We start from the raw sequence: 26050 nt of genomic DNA on the forward strand, positions 1-26050 counted from the left end.
TCTATTAATGCATTGTGGTGTATGTATGCGTGAATTTCTTAGGACATTTTTGTGTTTTTTTAATCTACAGTCAGTGAACCCTAAGTGTTCCTCAGCATTGCAGTCAGTATATTTACCATGGATACGTTACGCAAATTAGAGCTTTAGTTGCAGGCATTGCCAAATCCTTCCGTCCTTAGTGTTATCACTGGACTTTGTCTATACTTGGGATTCTTAACATGTTGTATTTTGGTTAAGTATGCATATTCATGTTTTTTATTAGATCGTGAGTGCTTTTTAGTACTTTGTTTCACTTGCTTGTGTATCCCGACTCCTGACAAGGTACCTGAAATACAGTAAGCTAGTTGAGCGAATGGTGATAGCTGTCACCATTGCCAGTGATTAACAAAGCAAGTTCCCTTAGTTATGTGAATCACTTAGCCTAGAGTAAAATCCATGCTTTAGTTTGATATCTCAGTGTCAAAGGATTAGGAATGGGAAGTCATTTCTCTCTGAGAGAAGCCTAGAACTGTGGGCTCAGAACCGAACATGCTGTGTGGCTAAAGGGAATGGCTATGGCTTTACAAGCCTCTTGGAGATTTAAAGTGTTAACAGCAGTGATTCCAAGGCATAGTGTGGGGGCCAGATATAAATAGCAGAACACAAGTAGCGTAATGTGCCACTGCCAAGCTACTGCTGGGGGTGTTTATAAAAAGAAAAGCATTCCCGTCTCAGCTCTCACTGTCAACAACATCCCATCCTGAAGACTCGCTTACCACAACTGAGAGTGGGGAGTCAGTTTGAGGCCTAGCATCATTTAAACTTCCTCCAAAGGCACAAAAGCCAGGTAAACCTTTTGACTTATTTACACTCAGACTAAAGAAAGGAACAATTTTTAGGAAAATCCTGATCCAAAGCTTGCTTAAAATATATTGCCTTGTGACAGATATCTATTATCTTATATTCAAATCTTTTTTGGAAAGAGAAGTTTAACACAAAGTAGCATGTTGGTACTATATTTTAGTATTTTTAGTAAAAACAAAACAAAACTGCTTCTGAAGAAATATGGGAAATTGAGGCCAAAATGATCTATAAAAGGGAAGACTGTCTCCCTTCCCCTGTGCTGTTCATTCTCATTTTTAGAATCCAGAATATGGTGATTGGTAGGATAAAATAGAAGCTTCATTTGAGTTACAGTATCATAAATACTGGGATGAATATTAGGCATTCAGCCAATAGTTGTATAATCTTAGAATTGCGGCCTACCCAGTTCCTTCTTATTCTTGTTCCCGCCTTTAGAAAGTTATGCAACACACTTATTTTACCCTCAGGCTTCTCTTGATTGTGAGTATTTGTGGGAAGGGGGCCATCTCTGACAATCCACTGCTTTGTACCACTATGGCCTCATCATCTCCTCTGTCCCACTCAAAAGGGCATGACTTAATGTGCAAAGAAGATAGAAGAATGGATAATGTGCATGGACATATTCCTGGAGAATTCTTAGAAACTGGGAGCTAGGGGACCTATTTGAGACTGCTGTTTTTCAGTCTGATTGTGTTATTTCCTGTGCATGCTGAGGGGAGATTTAGCGATGGGAAGAAAATTTGACTCCCATTGACTGTGGTGGGAGAGATGACATGTCTGGAGGAGTATGGAAATGGACAGATTTAATCTCGAGCAAATCACTGAAATTCTAAGGAGTTTTTGTTTTCTCGTCTGTAGAATGAGAGCGTTAGACCACTAGATAAAGCCTAATTGCTTTTGTAACCCGTTAGGAATTTATTGATAATCACTTGCTGCCCATCATGCTATCCACTCGCATTCTAAACAAAAAAATACACAGTGTCATCCTATTCTACTCCCCTACATCTCTTTTTTGAGTCTACTGAATTGAAATTTCTTTATTTTAATTTAGAAGAGAAAAATGAAGACAGGACATTTTGAAATAGTCACCATGCTGCTGGCAACCATGATTCTAGTGGACATTTTCCAGGTAATGTTGGGAATGGGAAGCATGTGGTCATTGGAATGGAAATTCTTGATATAACATTACCTGAGGCATCTGTGTGGCTTGAGGGTGGAAATGAAAGTAGGTAGGATAGGTAAATTAATTTATTATAAGTAACTCTTTTCATTTTAAATATGTGACACATTAACTGTAAAAAGTTGAAAAAATTAAAATTAAGCAAAAAGAGGAAAGTAAAGATTATTCATAATCCCTCCACTCAGAGGGAATGATTCCCAACCTGTTGGTGTATACAGGCTTGTTGGCTTTTTTCTATGTGTATACTGTTTTTAATTTAAAAAAATAGGTTCACACTGTATGTAGTATTTTTTCTTTGCATTTTCAGTTGATACTGTGCTGCATGTCTCACATGTCATCAGATATTCTGAAAATACGTTTTTCTCCAAATAAGATAATGCTGCATTGTTTGATTACATGTTTTATAATTAATGACGATTTTCTCACTTTTTTTCTGGCAGAACTTTTATGATTTTATTTACAATTGACTCTTTAAGCATCTGTAACATATTTTTATGTAAAATATAATATTTCACTTGTTTTTTTTCCCCATGTTGTTAGCTGCCACATTACTTCTGTATTTGTGTACTATTTTAGACGCCTTTTAAAAAATATCTTAAATTCTTAAACTGTTATCCTTTTTTGAATTTAATATTCTAATCCATTTTCTATAGAATCATTGTGTATCCTGTTGCCTGTGTCACAGTATGTTTTTTATTGAAATATAATTTACATACCATAAAAATTCACCGTTTTTAGCTGTATACTTCAGTGGTTTTAGTATGTTCATTATGTTCTGCAACCATCACCACTATCTGATTGCAAAACATTTCCATCAACCCAAAAGGAAACCCTGTACTTATTATCAGTCAGCCCCAATTTTCTCCATCCCCCATTCCCTGGCAACCACTATCTACTTTCTGTGTCTATGGTTTTGCCTATTCTGGATATTTCACCTGATTGGAATCATACAATATGTGACCTTTTGTGTCTGGCTTCTTTCACTTAGCATAACGTTCTCAGGAGTCCTATCAGTACTTCATTCTTTCTTATAGCTGAGTAATATTCTGTCTTATGGCCGTACCCCATCTTGTTTATCCATTTATCAGCTGATGGACATTTGGGTTGTTTGTACTTTATGGCTATTACGAATAGTGTTGTTGTGAACATTTATGTACAAGTTTTTGTGTGAACATGTGTTTTATTTTTCTTTTTAAAACGTTTTCTAATCATGTAATCTTGACATAGTGAGATAAGACAAACGCTATTTGGTTATTTGGTAGCATTACAGAGTAAAGTTTACTTATATATAGGAAATGTGTGTGTAAAAATGAATTTGGGGGTTATGATTTATGATTCATAACAAAATTACCTATTGTTGTGAACATGTTTCACTTCTCTTGCGTATACACCTAGTAGTGGAATTGCTGGGTCGTATGGTAATTTTATGTTAACTGTTTTAGGAACTGCCAAACTTTTTCACACTAGCTGCATGGTATTACAATCCCACCAGCAATATATTAGGGTTCTAATATGTCTGCATCCTTGTGTTACATGTTACTTGGTTTTCATCATTTATAGTCATCGTAGAGGATATGAAGTGGTATTTCAATGTGGTTTTGGTTTTCAATATACTCTTGCAGCATAATTTAAGTGTATTTGTTTTGTAATTGTTTCATGATTTGTTTAGCCAATTTCTCTCCTTGACCTTTAGGTCATTTCCATGTTTTTGTAAGAAATTTTTGGTAATTGAATTTCATCAGTATGACCTTTTTTCTCAGTGGTTATATCAGAGAAATATAATCAGCTTGTTCACCTAGCCTTTTGTACCTGTTTTTTAGTATCTGTTCAGTTGTCTCTGAATAGTGGTGGCATTTATGAACTTTGCCACTGCTAAAGGCACACATCATACAAAATACACAATCAGCTGTGGTGTCTGGCCAGAAAGACTTGATGTCTAAAATTAGACATTTGGAGACTTGTTAGAGGCATAGGGAAAAGACAGGAACTTAAATCAACTCTGACATAATGTAAGGAATGTGGGAGGTGTTTTCAGAGTCTGGTGTCTTATACGGTGTTGAAGTCTTGAAAATAAATCAGACATTGGCACCCAAGCTGCACTGTGGTACATTCTGTGCTGTGGAGGAAAGTGCATTTCTTGGCTATGAGATAGCAGTGATTTGATCTCCTGAAGCTCAAATTCCCATGTCAGGAAACTGACCTACAAACCCAGGACTACAGGGGTCTCAATGACTTCCATGGCAGAATTCTCCGTGGCTAGTAATCAGGACAGTTTCTGAAGCTGGCACAGTTCCCTCTTTTGTAAAATGGTGTTAATGATTTTCTATTCAACCTTTGATAATGGTTGTTCTGAAGACAGAATTACACTCTTCTTCAAGTGCTACATATATGTCCATGGTCTTCGTCATTGGAAACATTCTCATTCTTTAAAAGCAACAGAACAGTTTGGTTAAGAGGACAAGACTCTGGAATTAGACTGCCTGAGTTCAAATTCCAATTCCATGTAAGTCTCAATCTCTTAGTTTCCTTATCTTTGTTAAAAAAAAAAAAAAAAAAAGGAGGGGGGCTAATAGTAGTACCGACCTCATAAGGTTGTGGAACACTTAGTGCCTGGCATATAGAAAGAACTCTGGCGATGTTTGTTAAGCTTAGTGATAGAGTGGCTACAGAGTGTGTCTGAGAAGGAAATATGTAGGAAAAGTTCACAAACGAATGGATGGTTTTAAATAAGAACCAGGTCGTTGTGGCTGTACGATTGTAAGTTTTGTCTTAGACATGTTAGGTTTGAAGGGTCTTTGAACATTCAAGTGGAGGTGTTAAGTAGGCAAATAAATTTGATATATAGGACTGGCACTTAAAGGATAGATCAGATACATTTAGATCATAATTGAAACTGTAAGCATGTATATAACTGCCTGGGGAGCGTAGAGTTGAGAGTTAGAAAATACGTAGCCTTGAGAAACTCCAACGTTTAGTGGCTAACTGGAATATATTGGGTCTGCAAAAGAGTCTAAGAAGAAATGCTCCCTTAAGTGAGAGCTGTTTGGGTGGAGAAATGGGTGGGAAGCCATAATGGTGAGGGTTGAGCTGTAAGTGGGAAATGAAGTGGAGATGGCAAGGATAGACATCTCTTTCAAGATGTTTGTTCATGAGGGAGAGAAGAGAGACGGGAAAGGAGATACCTAGGGCAGGATATGGAAGCAAGTTTTGTTTTGCTTTTACAGGTTAATGTATCTGTCTCTCTCTGTCTCTTTCTCTCTCTGTCTCTCTCTCACACTTGTGAGGGAGAGAGAGAGAGAGTTTTTAAGAATCATTCACATATAATCTGTAACTTTTTTTTTGAATCTGTAACTTTAACAACTTCTGACTAAATGTGTCTATAAAGTCTCCAACTGAGGTCCCTAAGGAGACTTATGCAACTATGCACCATACAAGTATAGAATAACGGAAGAGGCATTATCCTTTTATTTGCAGAAACCCATAAATGGTATTCCTGGGGAGATTTGATCATCTTATTTTTTGATCCATAAGCCAGAGTACAGGGTTCTAGTTTAGTTCACTTAAATATTTTGCCAGGTTCTGTGCTAGGTGCATAGGATTCAAAGATAAAAACGATACAGATCCTACCCTTAAGGAACTAACAGTATAATACATATGTTCTTAACATGAAATAATACAAAATAACCACATCACACTGGAGAAAGACCTTATGAAAAAAAAAATAATAACCACAGTATGTTAAAGACTTGACAAGTGCCAGGCATGGGACAAAGGGCTTTGCATATATTCATTATGTAATTTAATTCTCACAGTCATCCCGCAGTTCAGATATTATTTCCTCCACTTTATCTTCATTTTTTAATTTATTTTTTATTTTTTGAGACGCAGTTTTGCTTTTCACCCAGGCTGGAGTGCAGTGGTACAATCTCCGCTCACTGCAGCCTCCTCCTTCCGGTTTCAAGCGATTCTCCTGCCTCAGCTTCCTGAGTAGCTGGGATTACAGGTGCCTGCCACTACGCTCAGCTAATTTTTGTATTTTTAGTAGAGATGGGGTTTCATCATGTTGGCCAGGCTGGTCTTGAACTCTTGACCTCATGATCTGCCCACTTGGCCTCCCAGAGTGCTAGGATTACAGACATGAGCCACCGAGTCTGGTGTTTTACCTTCATTTTTTTAAATGGAAAACTTGAGGATTAGAAATGTCAAGTAACTTTCCCATACCTAATTAGTAACAAATGGGATTTGAACTCAGATCTGCCTGGCTTCAAAGTAGTGTTGATTACATTACACCACCCTGCTTCTTATGGTATGTGAACATATGTATATGTATAATTTAGTTGTATGTGGCATTATGCCTCTTCAGTTGTATGTGACTGAAATACAATTCAAACTAGCTGAAGCAAACAGAGAATTTATTGATTCTTAGAATTGGTGAAGAACACAGTCTTCAGGTACAGTTAGACTCAGTGTCTAAAGTATGTTTTCAGGGCCTTATCTCTACTTCTCAGCTCAGCAAGCCTTATTTGTTGCTTTATTTTCAGACAGAATTCTCCATGGAACAAAAAGAATAACTGTTGGAAGCCCTAGGTCAATATTATCCTTAAAGCTTACAGCTTTAAAGGAAGAAAGATTCATTTTTTTCCTCTGGTAGCTCTGATTACTAGACTTAGATCACCTGCTTATCCAGGAAATGCAAAATCATTTCTACCCAAGCCATATGGACAAGGGAGGGGGCAACCCCAAAGGAAAAGGGGTAATGTTTGTCATTATGTGTTATAGATCATGAATAATATTTGCATATGATACTTCAAATTCCTAACAGCCTTGACGGGTCGAAGAAATCTAGCTAAGAATATTGTTCAAAGCTGGGACTGCTACCCATTTCTTTAGCTTCACATTCATTGTTCTTTGCTCTGTACCATAATGTCCAGATAAATGAGCTACAGGCACAATCTCACCCATACCTGTCACCCTGTCACCCACTGACATTTACTCTTTCACACAAATATGTCACAGCTGAGAAAAGTTATCAGTAGCAGTGGAATATACTTCCTGCATAAAAATCCTACGCAAAGTTGGTTATAAGTAAGGAGAGAATTTTGGCAAGGGATGAGAAGATGGGGGTAATAATGTGAGAGAAAATGATACTTACTAAATTTCTTATTTCAAGAGTATTACTTTCTTTTTCCTTTGAAGGTGAAGGCTGAAGTGTTAGACATGGCAGATAATGCATTTGATGATGAATACCTGAAATGTACTGACAGGATGGAAATTAAATACGTTCCCCAACTGCTAAAGGAGGAAAAAGCAAGCCACCAGCAATTAGATACTGTGTGGGAAAATGCAAAAGCCAAATGGGCAGCCCGAAAGACTCAAATCTTTCTCCCCGTGAATTTTAAGGATAACCATGGAATAGCCCTGATGGCATATATTTCCGAAGCTCAAGAGCAAACTCCCTTTTACCGTCTGTTCAGTGAAGCTGTGAAGATGGCTGGGCAATCTCGGGAAGATTATATCTATGGCTTCCAGTTCAAAGCTTTCCACTTTTACCTGACAAGAGCCCTGCAGTTGCTGAGAAGACCTTGTGAGGCCAATTCCAAAAATGTGGTATATAGAACAAGCCAGGGCACTTCATTTACATTTGGAGGGCTAAACCAAGCCAGGTTTGGCCATTTTACCTTGGCATATTCAGTCAAACCTCAGGCTGCTGATGACCAGCTCACTGTGTTATCCATCTACACATGCCTTGGAGTTGACATTGAAAAATTTCTTGATAAAGAAAGTGAAAGAATTACTTTGATACCTCTGAATGAGGTTTTTCAAGTGTCGCAGGAAGGGGCTGGCAATAACCTTATCCTTCAAAGCACAAACAAGACCTGCAGCCATTATGAGTGTGCATTTCTAGGTGGTAAGTGTCTGCTCTGTCTGTGCTTGTCTGGGAGGAAAGGAGTGGGATTCTTAGGCTTAGGGAAAGGTCAGTGAAGGAGAGTGAGAGGTATTTGAAAGGTGAAATGACATTTGGCAGTTTTCTGTCTAGCTTATTTTATACTGTCTCTTTAACCATAATTAATTTTATGAAAATTATACATTTACAGTATAATTAAAAATTTTTTTAAATAGCACTATAAGGCAGTGGTTCTTAACCAAAGGCAGTTTTGCCCTGCAAAGTCATTTGGCAATGGTCAGAAACATTTTTGGTTGTCACAATTGGGGAAAAGGAGGATTGCTACTGACATCTAATGGGCAGAGGCCAGAAACACTGATAACGCATAGGACAGCCCCACACAACAAAGAATTATATGGCCCAAAATGTTGGTAGTGCTAATGTTGAGAGACCCTACTATAAGGCTTACAATAAATAAATAGTGCAGCCTGGGGGGAGACCCCCATCTCTACAAAATAAATAAATTAATTAAAAATTAGCCAGGCATGGTAGCACATGCCTGTGGTCCCAGCTACATGGGAGGCTGAAGTGGGAGGATTGCTTGAGCCCAGGAGGTCGAGGCTGTAGTGAGCTGTGATCACACCACTGCACTCCAGCCTTGCAACAGAGCGAGATGGTGTCTCAAAAAAGAAGAAAAAGAAAAATAGCAGTCGCCAGCCCCACCTTTCTCAATTTCCACTCCTCAGTGGCATCCAGTTTTCATTCTTTTAGCTATTTCTTCAGGTGCTTACTGTCATGTTTCCAAGTAAATAACATGCTTCAACATGTTATTTCTTAGTTTTTAAATCTTTAGATATCATGTATTGACTTCCTGCTATAGAGAATGAATATTTAACTCTCATCTATCATGTATTAGCTAAGAATTTTTTATGCGTTCAGCTGTAAGTAACAGAAAACCTGACTGAGCTTTCATTTAATAAGTCTTAGAGGCAGACTGTTCAGAGTCAACGCAGTGGCTCATCTATGTCATCAGTCACTCACGCTCTTCCTTTCTGTTCCACCATCCTTACCACGTTTTGTTTGTTGATTCATGTTTGCACTTGTGACTGTTGCAGCTCTAGGCATCAATCCATGTCCAAGACAAAAAGAAAGGAAAGGGAATGACTGCCAAATCTACTTGTTCAATAAGGAAAGTAAAAGCTTTCCCAGAAACCCTTACTAAACTCCTAATTACAAATGATTGACTTGAACAGTTTCGTGGTCACCCATAGCTACCAGAGAAGCTTGGGAAGGCAGTAATTAGCCTTTCTCTAGCCAAGGGAATATAGTGTGTGGGGGAGACAAAGGAAGAGGGAATTAGAAATGGCTGTTAGATCAGTAAACCAAAAGTTTTGAAAGCCAACACCTTCCTTCCCAATGTACCTCCATTTCCCCCTTCCCATTCTCCCAGCACAGTAAAGACAGGACATAGCTGAATTAGAGTGGTTTTTCTGCGCTTAAATCCCTCTTTCACCCCAGGGTTATTGAATGATTTTTGTTTGTTTGTTTCCTTAGTTTTTTTATATTCAATCAGTAATTCACCCCCAAATCCTTTGACAGAAATATAAATTTCTTCTTTCCCCTGGATAATTCCCTCATCATACTGCTCTATGATATGCTCTTTAGGCCTGCTGACTGTCCTGAAATCTCTACTCATTACTATTCTGAGACGTTGCTTCTTCCCTATGAGAGATCTCCTATTTCTTGGATTTGCAACTCTTTCTTGGATTACTCCTTTGTTTGGTGTGGTGGGGATGGGGGTTCTGCAAAAGTTTCTGAGAAATGGTCCATTAAGGAAAATTTTCTAAGTCTCTGCATCTCTGAGAGATCGACCTTTAAGCTTGATTAATAGTTTATATAGATTTGCATTTCTATTTTAGAAACTGTTTTTCCTTGGAATTTTGAAGATATTCCCCCAGTGACTTGTAGGTTCTGTAGCTGTTGTTGAAAGGTATGAAGCCATTCTAATTACTAAAACTTTGATTGAAACTTTTTAAAAACAAAAATCTGGAAGGTTTTTAGGTTGTTTTCTTTATTCCTAACATTCTGAAATTTTATGGTGTTGTGCCTTAGTATGTGTGAGCAAAGGATTAGTAAACCCTTTCTCCTGTCTCCTGTGAAAATGGCCTCCTGGTGATCTTCCAGCACTCTTTCTCTGTAATCTACGAAAGGTGGAATGACAGCTGTGTGACCTTACAGTGTTGTCTGTGGTAAACATAATCCTTGATTGGTAAAGTGCATCTGAGCTGGGAGGTTTGTGAATGAACTATAAATACTTGAAGAGAAGCCATAGCTTTGGGCTTTCCTGAATGTAGTGTGACATACCCAGGTGTTCTTCTTGTTGAGTCCTGGAAGGAGAGCAGTACTCTCTCATAGCAATCCTGCATAGGTTCAAAATATATTGTATTTCATGTGTGGCATGAGGCTACTAAGCTAGAGAGGCTCCTACACACCCACCTGTGTAATCTTGTTTCCTTGAACCTGAGCTGTAATTTGGAGGCAAAAGAACAGCCCTGGACTCCCGTGAAGACTTGCATTAAAGGAACATGTCTGATGCTGCTCTGTTGCTAGACAGTATGCTTTATTCACTGCCATGTATTTTTCTGCAAAACTGAGTAAACTGGTGAGGGGTTGGCCTTTTTGGGTCTTGAAGGTGTGATTGCCTAACTGGACCAAAAACCATCGCTGCTAGGTCCAGTGGAGTAATGCGTGCAATAGGCCTTAAAATGGGATAGACTTTTAGACCTTGACTAAATGTAGCCAAGGTACTATGAGATAAAAAAAGGCTGGGTGGCAGGGAAGTGCTAATGAGACATTGATTTCTAGGTAGGGACAGATCCATTTATGATTGGATGGCAGAAGCTATGTGGCTATTGGGGTGCCTAGGATGAAAATTTTAAGGAAGTCCTCACTTAGGGCTGTCCCTGGACTTGTATATTACTGAGAGTGCCTCCTTAAATTTTCTCTAGGCACCTTATTTGCCTCACCCTAGTCCTGCAACTGAGTTGCACCTGAGAAGGACGATTCTAGAAGAAGCAGATGAAAGCGAAATGAGTAAATTTGTGTTGAAAGGAAAAGTGCTTATCAAAAAGATAGGGAAAAAAAGGCAAAAGACAAGATGAGAAATGCTGGCTAGGGTTTGGAGAAAAGGGAACCCTAGAACACCATTGGTAGGAAGGCAGATTGGTGCAGCCATTATGCAAAACAGTATGGGGGGTTCTATTTTAAATAGAAATTAAAAATAGAACTGCTGGTCAGGCACAGTGGCTCACGCCTGTGATCCCAGCACTTTGGGAGGCTGAGGCGGGCAGATCACCTGAGGTCAGCAGTTCGAGACCAGATTGGCCAACATGGTGAAACACCATCTCTACTAAAAATACAAAAATTAGCCAGGCGTGGTGCCACATGCCTGTAATCCCAGCTATTCAGGAGGCTGAGGCATGAGAATTGTTTGAACCCAGTAAGAGGAGGTTGCAGTGAGCCGAGACTGCACAACTGTACTCCAGCCTGGGCAACAAGAACCCTCCCACCCACCCACCCCAAAAAAATAGAACTACCATATGACCCAGCAATCCCTCTCTTGGGTATACACCCCAAAGAGTTGAAATCACCACCTCATAAAGATATCTTCACTCCCTTGTTCACTGCAGCATTATTCACAGTAACCAAGATATAGAAACAACCTAAATGTCCACCAACAGACAAAGGGATAAGGGAAATGTGGTATATATACAATAGGATATTATCCAGCCTTAAAAAAAGAGAGAGATTCTGCCATTTGCTACAACATGGATGGACCTGGAGGACATTATGCTAAGTGAAATAAGCCAGACACAGAAAGCTATTACATCATCTCAGTTATATGTGGAATATATATGAGATCAAAAACAAGAGAGAGAATGAAACAGTAGTTACCACAGGTGTAGGGAGAGGAACTGAAGAGATGTAGATCAAAGGATACAAAATAGCAGATTGGTAGGATGGATAGATTTAGAGATCCAATGTGTAACATGAGGACTAAAGTCAATAAAATTATATTTTACTTAAATAAGTGGATTTTAGCTCTCTTGTTACACATACAAAAATATGTGAGATGATAGCTATGTTAATTTGCTTCACTATAGTAACAATTTTACTATCCATATGTATTTTGTGATATCATGTAAACCTTAAATATATACAATAAAATTCATTTTTTAAAAAAGGAAAAGTGCTCGTTCTCACCAACCATACATTGGACCTGACCCGAAACCAAGCCAGCTGGGGCCAGTTTAGATGAGCTCATGGGAACGGATTGTGGGTATGCATGTCTTCTTTCCAGCTCCCCCTACATGACAGTAGCTTGAAATTGGCCATAGTTTCGAGTTATACCATAGACCCTCCCTCCCTACACCAATCTTGTGAAACTTTACCAGCATAGCACAGCCAAAATCCCAGCTGCAGCAGCTGGGCTGACAGAAATGATACCACTTTTGGTGCTTTTGATGCCTTTGGCCAGATGCCATTTGTGGAACCGTTAGTTATATCAAAGCCCTGGCTGCAGTGGCTACAAACTAAATTTAGCATAGGGGCCTGGTTGATGGGCTGCGGTGGGCCATGGAGCCCACAGACTCCATGTTTGTGAGTGGGATTATGAAAGAACCAAAGAGGTTCTATTGGATTGATTCTGAAAGCGCCAGAGTTCAGGCCCGCATGGAGAAGTGCAGGTCATTGTGGAGGTGCACAGGTACCATGTGTTTAGGGAGCTCTGACAGTCAGCTATTGTACTGGAGTGTGTTGATTTAACCCTGGGTTGGAGTCCTCTGCCGCCATCTAGAGATGGGAAGGCAGGATCAAAAACTCCCTGGAGTAACCTTTAAAGACAGGCAGTTTGAAATAGTCTGAAGAACAATGGCCAAGTGTTTTAAGAGCCCTAGCTAAGGAGGATATAGTCAGAATCTTGTTCCATTGTAACTGGATATAACTGAGACTTTGGATTAAAAAAGACAGTATTTCTAAAAGGGGTAAAAAAAAATTTTGCTGCATTAAGTTTAGTGTGCTAAACACAGTCCGACAATAATGATTTAAACTTACCTGTGATTTCCAAGATAAAAATATATTGTGAGTTTTTCAAAAACTAGTTAGCTGGAAACTTTGTTCATTAGGAAGTGGAGAGAAAATCAACGTCTCTTTAGATAACATAGTTCCTGGTGGTCATAGGCGTTAATCTTGGTATTAATCCAAGCCGATGTGAGTGAACTCTGAGAAAAGGAGTAACGGAAACCCTTCTTCTTCCTCAATAGAAAATTAGGCCAGGTTAACTCTCTTTTATACTCTTTTTCTAGAAAATGTGATATAGTTGAAATGTTAGCTGTATAATCAAGCTACTTCCATTATCATTAAAAATTACTCCACTGGGGCTGGGTGCAGTGGTGTGTGCCTGTAGACCCAACTACTGGGGAGGCTGAGGCAAGAGGATCCCTTGACCCCAGGAATTCAAGTGCAGCCTGGGCAACATAGTGAGACACCCATCTCTTTAAAAAAAATTACTCCATTGGAAAATTATACCTCGATTGGGAGGATGGTGAATGAATTATAAATACCTCGTGGGAAGCCATGGCTTTGGGACTCCCTCCACCCTACAGTGCAAATATGTCAGGTTTATAGGAAGAAAATTTATATAGAGAGAAATAGTAGAGCACATATCATCCCCTGAACTCTCTCTTTTTTTTTTTTTTTTTTTTTTTTTACTGAACAGAGGAAGCAGAGATTATCTGGCATTTTGGTCCATGTTTCCATAGAGAGAGGCCAGCCTGTATAATACTCTACATAATTTTTAGAGTAAGAGGGCCAGGGAATATTGTTCCCTGGCTGGAAAGTAGCATTGATAGAAAGGAGGAGCCTCTAGACTCCAGTGGCTTGTAGTAGTATTTTGTAGAGTTTACTGAGACCTGTTGAGCCAGCTCTCTGCTAAGCCATCAAAAAGGGGGAAAGAAGGTGAAGCCTACAGGACTATCTAGATTTATTTGTTATAAATCTACCCCCAGCCCTTGTGTGTTCTTTAAATGTTAAGTGTCCCCATTGGTTCTGATTGGCACCTTTCTGTAGCATTTCCTAGGAGTAGCAAAGTTTCTGTACTGCTGTCTGGAATTGTCTAGGATTGAGACATCAATAAGATCCATGTCCCTAGGCCTAATAGGAAGTGACATACCCAACACCATAAGAAATTTGTACTTCTAAACAGTGGCTGAAGTGTCCCTGAATGCTACAGCAATTCACCAGGCTGCCAAGGAATATTTTTAAATTTCACAACAGACACTGCCATACTTGATATTTGTCAGACACTGGGTGAACTACTAGCTTGAAGTGGAACTCAGTTTCAAAATTACATGTTATATCATAGTACATTCTGTTTGATGACATCATAAATTTGCAAAGCTGTATCTTTAGCAATTGTTGTAATGAAACCAAGTATATGTGAAAATCAATGTGGTATTTATGAATACCACAAATCAGTAAGTATTTATATCTTAACACCTTAGTAAACTTTTGAAAAATAGCACATACTTTTTAAAAGTACTATTATTTTAACAATAATTACTTGCTAATGGGATGTGTTTGCTTTTTGGACGTTCACAGCTTCTCAGACCCTGGAATCAGATTATGTACTATCTCATTTCCTGTTCCACACTGATTTTCACATATACTAGCTTTTTGTGACAATTGCTAAAAAGACCTAACTTTGCAAATGATATGGTTTGGATCTGGGTCCCTACCCAAATCTCATGCTCAATTGCAATCACCAGTGTTGGAGGTGGGGCCTGGAAGGAGGTGATTGGATCATGGGGGCAGTTTCTAATTATTTATCACCATCCCCCTTGTGCTGTTCTCACGATAGAGTTCTCACAACATCTGGTTGTTTAAAATTGTGTAGCACCTTCCCCCTCTCCCTCTTCCTCTTGCTCTGGCCATGTAAAATGAGCCTGCTTCCCGTTCGCCTTCCGCCATGAGTGTAAGTTTCCTGAGGCCTCCCCTGCCATGCTTCCTGTACAGCCTGCCGAATCATGAGCCAATCAAACCTCTTTTCTTTATAAATTACCCAGTCTCAGGTATTTCTTTATAGCAGTGGGAGAACAGACTAATACAGCAAACATGTGTCATCAAACAGTGTGTAACAGGATATAATGTGTAACTTTAAAACTGAGTTTTACCTCAAGCTAGTAGTTCACATGGTGTCTGACAGATATCAAGCCTGGCTGTGTTTTTCTTGAAATTTAAAAATATTTTTTGGAGGCTGGGCGTGGTGGCTCACATCTGTAATCACAGCACTTTGGGAGGCCGAGGCGGGAGGATCACGGGGTCAGGAGTTCTAGACCAGCCTGGCCAATATGGTGGAACCCCGTCTCTACTAAAAATACAAAAATTAGCCAGGCATGGTGGTGGGCGCCTGTAGTCCCAACTACTTGGGAGGCTGAGGCAGGAGAATGGCTTGAACCTGGGAGGCAGAGGTTGCAGTGAGCTGAGATTGTACCATTGCACTCTAGCCTGGGAGACAAGAGCAAAACTCCATCTTAAATAAATAAATAAATAAATAAATAAATAAATAAATAAAAATATTCTCTGGTAGCCCTGAGAACACCTCAGCCACTGTTTAGAAAAACCACAGATCTAATTGCAGGTCAGCCACATGTTTGTGAAAGTGGATTAGGTTTTAGGAGCCAGGTTTGACCGTTTATTGGAGGTAAGATTTCCATATGACAGGGGAGCTTTTGAGAGTTTGTCCAACCTTATGGGAATTTAGTTCAGAGAGAACGTATTGCATAATAAGATACCGGTTTAGTGAAGCATGACTTTTCTTTCGATAAGACAGTCTGTCTCAATTAGGACCAGTTAACAGGCTAGCAGTAGCAGCCCTGCAGAAAGAGGAAGTCCTTGTGACCTACAAATTCTGACGTAGTCTTGTTGCCAGAGATTCTAATCAGCTGTGAGTATAGTCATTGACATTTGTAATTTCTTTGGATCTGAAAAAGATGGGAACTTGTGGGAGGGCTTTATTTACTCTTGTCCAGACTGCCTCTAATGTTTCTAACTGTAGACTTCTCTGCTAACATGACAGCCATGTAATTCTCCAGTATTTAACAAATCAGGGATGTGAAGGGCTTCTTTTGGTAGGGAACTAGAGACCAGATCCAAAACCTAGTCCTGTCCTGTTCATCTCATCCTCATAATTAAGAAAAAAAAATTTAATAGCTTTACAGAGTTATAATTGGTATAATAAACTGCACATAAAGTAAAATTTGGTAAGTTTTCATATATGTATATGCCAATGAAATCATCACTACAGTCAAGACTATAAACATTTTATATTTTTTGCTTGCAAAAGTTTCATGCTTCTTTGCAATTCCTTTCTCCTCCCTTTCCCTGTTTCCCAATCCCCCCAGGCATCTACTAATGTACTTTCTGTCACTATAGATTAGTTGGCAGTGTCTAGAGTTTCATCCAAATCTTATCATACAGTATGTTCTCTTTTTTGCCCGGCTTCTTTCACTCGGCATAATTGTTTTGAGATTCATCTGTGTTGTTGCATGTATCAATAGTTTATTCATGCTGTTGTAGAATAGTGGACATAACACAGTTTACATGTCTGTTCACCTGTTGATTAGTACGTGGGTTGTTTCCAGTCTTTGGCTATTACAAATAAAACTTCTATGAACATTTATGTACAAGTCTTTGTGTGGACATATGCTTTCCTTTCACTTGAGTAAATGCCTAGGAATGCATTGGCTGGATTATATGATAGGTATATGTGTAACTTTGAAAGAAGCTGCCAAATGGTTTTCCAGAGTACCTGTACCATTTTACATTCTCACCAGGAGTGCATAAGAGTTCTAGCTATACCACATTCTTGCCGACACTTCATAGATGTCTTTTTAACAGTTCTAAATAGATATGTGGTGATATTTTATTGTGGTTTTAATTTGCATGTTCCTAATGAGTAATAATGTTGAGCATCTTTTCACATACTTATTTGCCATTTGTATATATTTACTAAAACATCTGTTCAAAGATTTTTGTCCATTTTTAACGAGATTGTTTTCTTATCTTTTGAAAATTGTTTATGTATTGTAGATACAAGGTTTTTGTTTGATATGTGATTTGCAAATATATTCTCCCAATTTGTAGCTTACCCTTTTTTTTTTTTTTGAGACAGAGTCTCACTCTGTCACCCAGGCTGGAGTGCAGTGGCGCGATCTCAGCTCACTGCAACCCCTGCTTCCCGGGTTCAAGCAATTCTCCTGCCTCAGTCTCCCAAGTAGCTGGGACTACAGGCATGTGCCACCATGCCCGGCTAATTTTTTTTGTATTTTTAGTAGAGACAGGGTTTCACCATGTTGGCCAGGCTGGCCTTGAACTCCTGACCTGAAGTGATCCACCTGCGTCAGCCTCCCAAAGTGCTGGGATTATAGGTGTGAGCCACTGCGCCTGGTGATTTATCTTTATCCTAGTATCATATATTGATCACTATAGCTATATAATAAACCTCAAAACCAGGTAGTGTTCATCATATTCTTTTCTTGCAAAGTCGTTTTGGTGATTATATGTTCGTTATGCTTCCATATGAATTTTAGAATCACCTTGTCAATGTCTACAATTTCTGCTTGGATTTTGATTAAGCTTGCCTTGCATTTATAGATCAATATGAGAAGAGTTTAAAAATATATACTTTTCCAACTCATGAACACAGCATAAAATCTCCATTTATTTAGGTCTTATTTTCTGTCAGCTGTATCCGAGTAGTGTTCAGGTTGTAAGTTTTTTCCATCTTTTGTCAGATTTACCTTTAAGTGTTGTATGTGTGAAAAGTCTTTATTTCACCTTCAGTTTTGAAAGCTATTTTCACTGGGTATAGAATTCTAGATTGATCTTTTTTTTTTTTCTTTGAGTAGTTTACAAATTTACTGCTTCCTTGTTGTTTTACGTAAATTGCTTCTGACAAAAAAATCTGCTGTGCTTCTCTTTTCTGTTCCTCTTTATTTAACCCCCCTTCTCCCCACAGGCTGCTTTTAAGACTTTGTGTTTATCATACTTATTTGGGCCAATTTGATTATGATGTTACTTAGTGTCGTTTTTTTTCATGTATCTTGTGCTTGGAGTTCATTGAACTTTATGGATTTGTAGGTTCATAGTTTTCATCATATTAGGAAAGTTGTGAGTACTGTTTGTGCAAATATTTTTTCACCCCTCTCTTCTTCCTTTAGGGATTCTGTTTATATGTATATTAAACTGCATGAGGTTGTCTCCAGCTCAGTGAAACTCTAATGGTTTTTGTTATTAGTATTTTTCTCTCTGTTTCATTTTTAGATGTTTTCTATTATTTTGTATATTTCAGTACTTCATTGCTGCCATAACAAATTACCACAAATCTAATGGTTTAAAACAGCACATCTAAATTTATTATCTTACAATTCTGTATTTCAGAAGCCTGACATAAGTCTTGCTGAGCTGAAATTAAGGTGTTGGTAGGGCTGCATTCCTTCCTGGGGGCTTAGGCAAGAATCTGTTTTCTTTCTTTTTCCAGCTTCCAGAGGTTACCTGCATTCCTTGGTTTACGGCCTCCTTCATCCATTTTCAGTCAGAAACAGCATGTTGATGGCCAGGCGTGGCGACTCATGCCTATAATCTCAGCACTTTGGGAGGCTGAGGCAGGAGGATCACCTGAGGTCAGGAGTTCAAGACCAGCCTCGCCAACATGGTGAAACTCTGCCTCTACAAAAATAAAAAATAAAAAAATTATCCAGGCATGGTGGCATGCATCTGTGGCTCCAGCTGCCTGTGGTGGGCTGAGATGGGAGGATTGCATGAGCCCAAGAGTTTGATGTTGCAGTGAGCCATGACCGCACCACTGTGCACTCCAGCCTAAGTGACAGAGGGAGACCCTGAGACCCCGTCTCAAGAAAGAAACAGCATGTTGAGTCCTCTGCACCTTGCATCTCTCTGATCCTCTCTTCTACTTCCTGTTTTTTCCACTTTTAAGGATTTATGTTATTAGATTGAGCTCACCTGGATAATCCAAGCCAAATACCCCACCTGAAGGCCAGCTAATTAGCAACATTATTTACATCTGCAACCATAGTTCTCTTTTTGCCATGTAAAAGAACATATTCACAGGTTCTGGGGATAGGATGTAGGCCTCTTTAAGAAGGGTATTATTCTGCATACCGCAATATGTCAAGTTTGCTAATCTTTTTTCTGCAGTGTCTAGTTTGTCAGTAATTCTCTCTAGTGTGTTTTTCATCTCAGAAAATTTATCTCTAGAAATTCATTTTGGGTCTTTTTATATCTTCCACATCTCTACTTAACACCTGTTAGTAGTACTGACATTCACTATTGAATGTTCTCCCCACAAAATTCATATGTTGAAGCCCTAATCCTCACTGTGGTGGTATTTGGAGGTAGGTTTGAGAAGTAATTAGGTTTAGATTAGGTCATGAGGTTGGGAGTACCCATGATGGGGCTAGTGTCCTTTTAAGAAGAAGAAAGGAGACCATGGCTTTGCTCTTTCTCTGACATATGAGGATATAGTGAGAAGGTGGCTATCTGCAAGGCAAGAAGAAAGCCTTTACCAGAAATTGAATCTACCAGTACCTTGATCTTGGATTTCCCAGCTCTGGAATTATGAGAAACAAAAATCTGTTGTTTAAGCCATCCAGTCTCTGGTATTTTGTGTGGCAACTGGAGGTAAGACAACACCTTTAATCTATTTTTTGGACACATGGAATACAGTTGTAATGACTACTTTAATTTACTTTTCTCATAATACTAACGTTTGTGTCAGCTCTGGGGTAGTTTCATTAGATTGAGTTCTCTTGTCATGATGAATTGTATTTTCCTGCTTCTTTGCTGGTATTTTTTGATTGGGTGCAAGATGTTGTGAATTTTACCTTGTTGTGTGCATGGTAATTTTATATTTCTAAAAATATTCTTGAGCTTTGTTCTGGTACATAGTTAATTTACTTTAAACCAGTTTGATTGTTTTAGGGCTGATTCTTCAGATTTTCTAGGCAGAACCAGAGTCACTTTAATCTAGGGCTCATTATTTCTCACTGCTGAGGCTGTACCCTTCACAATACCCTACTTAGTGCCTGTGAATTATAAGGTTTTCCAGCCTGGTTGATGGGAATAGATACTATTTTTGACCTTGCGGGTTCTTTCTCTGGCCTTGGGTAGTTATCTCACACATATAATCTGATCAGCACTCCACTGAATACTTGAGGGAAACCCTTTGCAGATCTCTGGAGTTCTGTTTGTGCCACTGCCTTCTCTCTGGTACTCTGTCTAGAAAAATTGAATTATCTTGGTATGTTCTTTCTGGAAAAATTTTAAACTACTTAATGGTTAGTAAGTTAAATTTTTCTAGGAATTTGTCCATTTGCCTTTGTATTTCAAATTAGTAGGCATAAAGCTGTTCATAATATTCTCATATCTTTTTACATCTGCTGAATCTGTTGTCAGGTTTCCTTTTTCATTCCTTATATATTTGTGCCTCTCCTTTTATTTCTGAACCAATTCTCTTATCCATTTTTAACCCTGCTACTTCTTCAGAAACTCAAAATAGTTTGATTACTGCTATTGAAAATGCTAAACAGAAAATTAAATCCAGAGTTTAAATAGGGAAGAGAAATGCAATATTAACAAAATGACTCTGTGTTAAACATTAAAGAGGCCAGTACAGTGGCTCATGCCTGTAATCCCAGCACTTTAGGAGGATGAGGCAGGTGGATCACCTGAGGTCAAGAGTTCAAGACCAGCCTCGCCAACATGGTGAAACCCTGCCTCTATTAAAAGTACAAAAATTAGCTGGGCGTGGTGGTGGGTGCCTGTAATTTCAGCTACTTAGGAGGCTGAGGCAGGAGAATTGCTTGAACCCGGGAGGCAGAGGTTGCAGTGAGCCGAGATCTCGCCACTGCACTCCAGCCTGGGAGACAGAGCGAGACTCCATCTCCAAAAGAAAAAAATATATAATAAATAAAGATACCCATTATTTTCTATTCAGGAGGTCTTCAAAAATTTTGTGCATAAAAATCACTTGGAATGCTTATTTAAAATGCAGATTACAAGGCATCCCCCTCTAGAAAGGATGCAGCAATAATAGTCCTGGCTTTGGTCCTGGAATTTGCCTTTTTAATAAGCACCCAGGTGATTCTGAAGTATGTGGCTGGAAAACTACACTTTGAGAAACATGCTCTAACTTGTGCTACAGACAAAAGACAAAGCCCTTCAAAATCCCCCTGGTGCCTGGTCTCCAGGTTGCATCTTTCAACTTACATCTGTAGCCTTCTCATCCACAATTCCCCCTCACCTTCACCTTATCCTCAAATAAGCTCTCTGGATGAGGCTCGTACTCACTCATCTCCTGCTGAGACAACTGTTTTTTTTTTTTTGAGACAGTTTTTTACTCTTGTTGCCCAGGCTGGATTGCAATGGCGTGATCTTGGCTCACTGCAACCTCTGCCTCTGGGTTTCAGGTGATTCTCTGGCCTTAGCCTCCCAAGTAGCTGGGATTATAGGCATACACCACCACACTGGACTAATTTTTGTATTTTTAGTGGAGATGGGGTTTCACCATGTTGGCCAGGATGATCTCGATCTCCTGACCTCAGGTGATCCACCCGCCTTGGTCTCCCAAAGTGCTGAGATTACAGGCGTGAGCCACCATGCCCTGAGACAATATTTTGCAATAATCTCTAGAACCAATTTTTAAATTTCTAGTCTAGTCAAATGCCTGAGTTTAACCTCAGGGCACTGTCAAGATTATAACAGACCTGTTATTTCCTGGACCAGTAGAAAATGGACCAAATCACCTGGATTTTTGGTTCAGACACTCACTACAAATGGAGCAGGGCTTGAGAGTAGATTATAGAAGTATATATCTTTTTAGGAGCCAGGCCTCTCTAGGGATTCTCCTATTGTAGGTAAAGAGGCTCCTCCTCAGGTAGCTGAACTTCCAGATTAGATTAGTGTGTTCGTCAGGTATGGAATAGAGACCGCGAGGCATCTGGACCTTCGTTGTGCATTCTGGTAGGCCTTCCATATGGCTCATACTGCACCAGATCTGTATGCTGTCTCACTAACCTTCTTACCTTACTGCTGTTGGCTGGTAGATTCCCTTTCTGTCAAGTCTCAGGGGAATCACTGCAGCACTGAACTTTTTCTAGGGTATCACCAGTGAGAACATCTATGACCTTACAAAAAGTACTGTCAGATGCCACGTTCTGTTCTGCAAATACTGTGGATTTCCTCTTACACAAATGAATATTCTGGTGCATACCAACTCATTTCCTTTATATGAATGCGAAGGATCTTTGTTCAAATATTAAAGGATGTTGAAGGTCTCATTGAGATTCTTTTTCTTCAAAGGATAGGAATTGTTGTAGTAGAGGGATAGGTTTGTTGAGGATATTTAGTATCTGAAGAGAGGATTAGTTGGACAGGTAAATTTTCTCCTAAATTTTGCAGACTAATTATAGAATAGAATGATAAAGTATCAGCCCAGGATGGGCCCTTGAAAGTCATTTGAAGCAGTCTCCTAGTAAAAGATACAGATAAGAAAACTGAATTCCAGAAGGCTTAGGTGTTTTGTCAGAGGTCATATGGCTGTTTGGTGACTGTACTGTAAATACTAAAATATAATTGTTCTGCAATTTTTTTAAATAATTGAGACAGGGTCTCACTCTGTCGCCCAGGCTGGAGTGTAGTAGCTTGATCACGGCTCACTGCAGCTTCAACCTCCTGGGCTCAAGTGATCCTCCCACCTGACCTTCCTGAGTTGCTGGGACTACAGATGTGTGCCACCATGCCTGGCTAATTATTTAAAAAATTTTTTTGTAGAAATGGGGCCTCCCTATATTGCCCAGACTGGTCTTGAACTCCTGGGCTGAAGCGATCCTCTCGCATCAGCCTTGGAGTTACAGGTATGAGCCACCATGCCCAGCCTGCAATTTGCATCTTACTAATTATGAGTCTGATAGACCAGGAGGTGACAGATTCGGTTACCAATAGCCATAGATGAATTGAAATATTTTACTAGGGTAGATTATGTCTAACTAATAAAGCTTTATCTTTGTGTTTCAGGACTAAAAACTGAAAACTGTGTTGAGAACCTAGGTAAGGTATGCTTTAAGGTCTTATCCCTACAGTAGGAATTTTATCAGTGACTTCTCATAGGTATGGGTCAGAGCCACCCCACCACTGTGCTGTCATACTGTCAGACATCATTTTCTCAAAGCTAAATTGTGCTACTGCTAGTACCTTTTGGTGGAGAGCCTAGGAGCCTTTGCTGCCAGCTCCCCACTGCCACCCTCATCCCCACCCACAGACTTGCCTGTGGCTCTTCTCTCAAACACTGCACTGGCCTGGGCATAAAGGGAACATGTCGCTGTCATCCGAGCCTGACTTTACAGGAGTTTAAGGACTCCTTAATTCTCCTGCATCTTCAGCTATTTCCCGCTTGACTCCTGTGCAAAGAGCTAGCTCCTGTTCCTATATTTTCTTATCTTAGGAAATAACATTTGGGAGACCAATGAAGGAATGGCATGAATATAGGTCAAGGAGGGAGGAGAATGGGATGACACAAGGGTAATATGGTCGATTTTAACTTCTTCGGGGAAAAATAAGAGGATGTGGCAAAAAAAAAAATCTTTCTTAGAGGACTGTGGGAAAGATTTGGGAAGGTAGAAAATTCTAAGAGTATTAAGGAACAGCATTATCAAATAGGCCTAATTTGAATTGAAGATACCAAAAATGCCTTTGGATGAAGACATGCTCTGGGTGGATCCTTTTGAAGATTTCCTCATTAAAAAGTTTAAAAACATACCAAAGGTATCAGAAGAGAGACAAAAAAAGTTCAAAAACAAGGGTCTGTTTCTAGCTGTCTTCCTGGCTAGCTTTCCTGTGAATTTTTTTTTTTTCATGTAACTTAAATGAATCCACATCCAGAGGCTGAGGCAGGTGGATTGCTTGAGCTCAGGAGTTTGAGGCCAGCCTGGGCAACATGTGAAACTAGCTCTACTAAAAATATAAAAATTAGCCAGGTGTGGTGGCAGGTGCCTGTGATCCCAGCTACTTGGGAGGTTGAGGCAGGAGAATCGCTTGAACCTGGGAGGTAGAGGTTGCAGTGAGCCGGGATCGTGCCACTACACTCCAACCTGGGCGACAAAGCAAGACTCCGTCTCAGAAAAAAAAAAAAAAAAAAAAGTGAATCCACATCCATTTGTCTTTGAATTGAAATTTTATATCTCTCATAATAACCATATTTTTATGTTTCTTAAATATAAGCCAACTAAATCTTTATTATTAATGAACATTTAAAAATAGACTGAACCTGACATTCACATCTAAGCATAGTACCATGTAATGAAAACGTGTCTGTATTTCAGAATATTTTCAACCCGTTTATGTCTACAACCCTGGTGAGTATGCTCGAATTTTTAAAAATAATCTTGGTTGGGCATAGTGGCTCATGCCTGTAATCCCAGCACTTTGGAAGGCCAAGGTGAGTGGATCACTTAAGCCCAGGAGTTTGAGATCAGCCTGGGCAACAATGGTGGAACCCCATCTCTACAAAAAAATACAAAATTTAGCCAGGCATGGTGGTGTGCACCTGTAAATACAAAACTTAGCCAGGTATGGTGGTGTGCACCTGTAGTCCCAGCTACTTGGGAGACTGAGGCGGGAGGATCACTTGAGTCTGGGAAGCAGAGGTTGCAGTGAGCCAAGATCACGCCCACTGCACTCCAGCCTGGGTGACAGGGCGAAACCCTGTCTCCAAAGTTAATAATAATAATCCTCACCTGGATGTTTAATAGCTCTTTCTTGTTTAGCAAATGTATTTCTTAGCTGAAGAATATTTGCCAGATATAAAGCAGTGACTTGGCCTATATGAGAAGAAAAAAATAAAGAAGCTATTCTAGGGAAATGTACCTTTCTCAAATGAGAGAATTGGCTTTGTGGAGATCTGAACAACTTGGAAACTTTCTGGTGAATACGGGTGGTGAGAATGAAGAGCTAGTCTTTCTTGACCAGTTCTGGGGGCTTCTTAGGTATAGCTCTGTATTCAGTCATTGAAATGAACCTGTGTGACTCCAAATACTCAGATGAAAACACAGAACTCAGCATATTTGCATCTCTCAAATATGCTGATGCTTGATGTTTAATGTTATTTAACTAAAATATGTAGGTGATTAGATGCTCTTAAAGTTTCCACTTAAGGATATATGGCCCAAACCATTTCTTTGCATGTAAGTTCCTTATCATGTGTTTGGTTTATGTGGCTATAGTAAATTTTTCTTTGTTGAAAAGAGAAGAGGTTCCAGCCTTTTTAAAACATGCAGTTTATTTCATGTTTGGGAAGATACTTCCTGTCCTGATAGTAGTGAAGCACACCTTGAGGACTTCTTAGCAGCCCTTCTTTTTATTGTTCCATTGCAGTCACAGGTTCTACTGATCACTTCACAGGGACTTTAGCTGACTCTTCAACATAGACATTTTCTCGGCTCCTTGAGATCCCTGGTAGACAAGTTATTTGTAATACTTTTCTTAATAGTGGGGGCAGAGAATGTTCCAGCTCGTTAGCTAAGGTACATTTAGACTCTGATTGACAACTTAAGTTTAGTAGGGTAGTTTCCTGGACATATCAAATGGTTCTTTATAGTCATATTTCCTGAAAGCAATTTTGCTGTAGCAATAGTAACTGCCAGTTAGTTCTTTTGTGTCATCGTTAAAACTGATGAACTTCTTTTTTGTGACTCAGGTGAGAAAACCCAGAAGCTTGAAGACCATGGTAAGACATTTTTATATATATTGGGGGCTTGACCGGGCGCAGTGGCTCATGCCTGTAATCCCAGCACTTTGGGAGGCCGAGGCGGGCAGATCACGAAGTCAGGAGATTGAGACCATCCTGACCAATATAGTGAAACCCCATCTCTACTAAAAATACAAAAATCAACCGGGCGTGGTGGCATGTGCCTGTAATCCCAGCTACTTGGGAGGCTGAGGCAGGAGAATCCCTTGAACCAGGGAGTTGGAGGTTGCACTGAGCTGAGATCGTGCCACAGCACCATAGCCTG

The 26050-nt window shown here is 39.5% G+C and overlaps 1 protein-coding gene across 1 annotated transcript in view; it reads left to right on the forward strand.

Annotated features, from left to right (window-relative positions):
* The first annotated feature begins 715 nt into the window (after positions 1-715).
* Positions 716-26050, forward strand: part of ART3 (ADP-ribosyltransferase 3 (inactive)) — a 37363-nt gene continuing 12028 nt past the window's right edge. The window contains exons 1-6 of the mRNA XM_073017413.1: positions 716-826; positions 1895-1972; positions 7220-7931; positions 23058-23090; positions 24362-24394; positions 25735-25764. Of these exons, the coding sequence (XP_072873514.1) occupies positions 1904-1972; positions 7220-7931; positions 23058-23090; positions 24362-24394; positions 25735-25764 (877 nt within the window). The 5' untranslated portion in view covers positions 716-826; positions 1895-1903. The remainder of the gene's footprint in view (positions 827-1894; positions 1973-7219; positions 7932-23057; positions 23091-24361; positions 24395-25734; positions 25765-26050) is intronic.

The sequence above is a fragment of the Chlorocebus sabaeus genome, chromosome 7 (assembly GCF_047675955.1).
Source record: "Chlorocebus sabaeus isolate Y175 chromosome 7, mChlSab1.0.hap1, whole genome shotgun sequence".
NCBI classification, from domain to species: domain Eukaryota; kingdom Metazoa; phylum Chordata; class Mammalia; order Primates; family Cercopithecidae; genus Chlorocebus; species Chlorocebus sabaeus.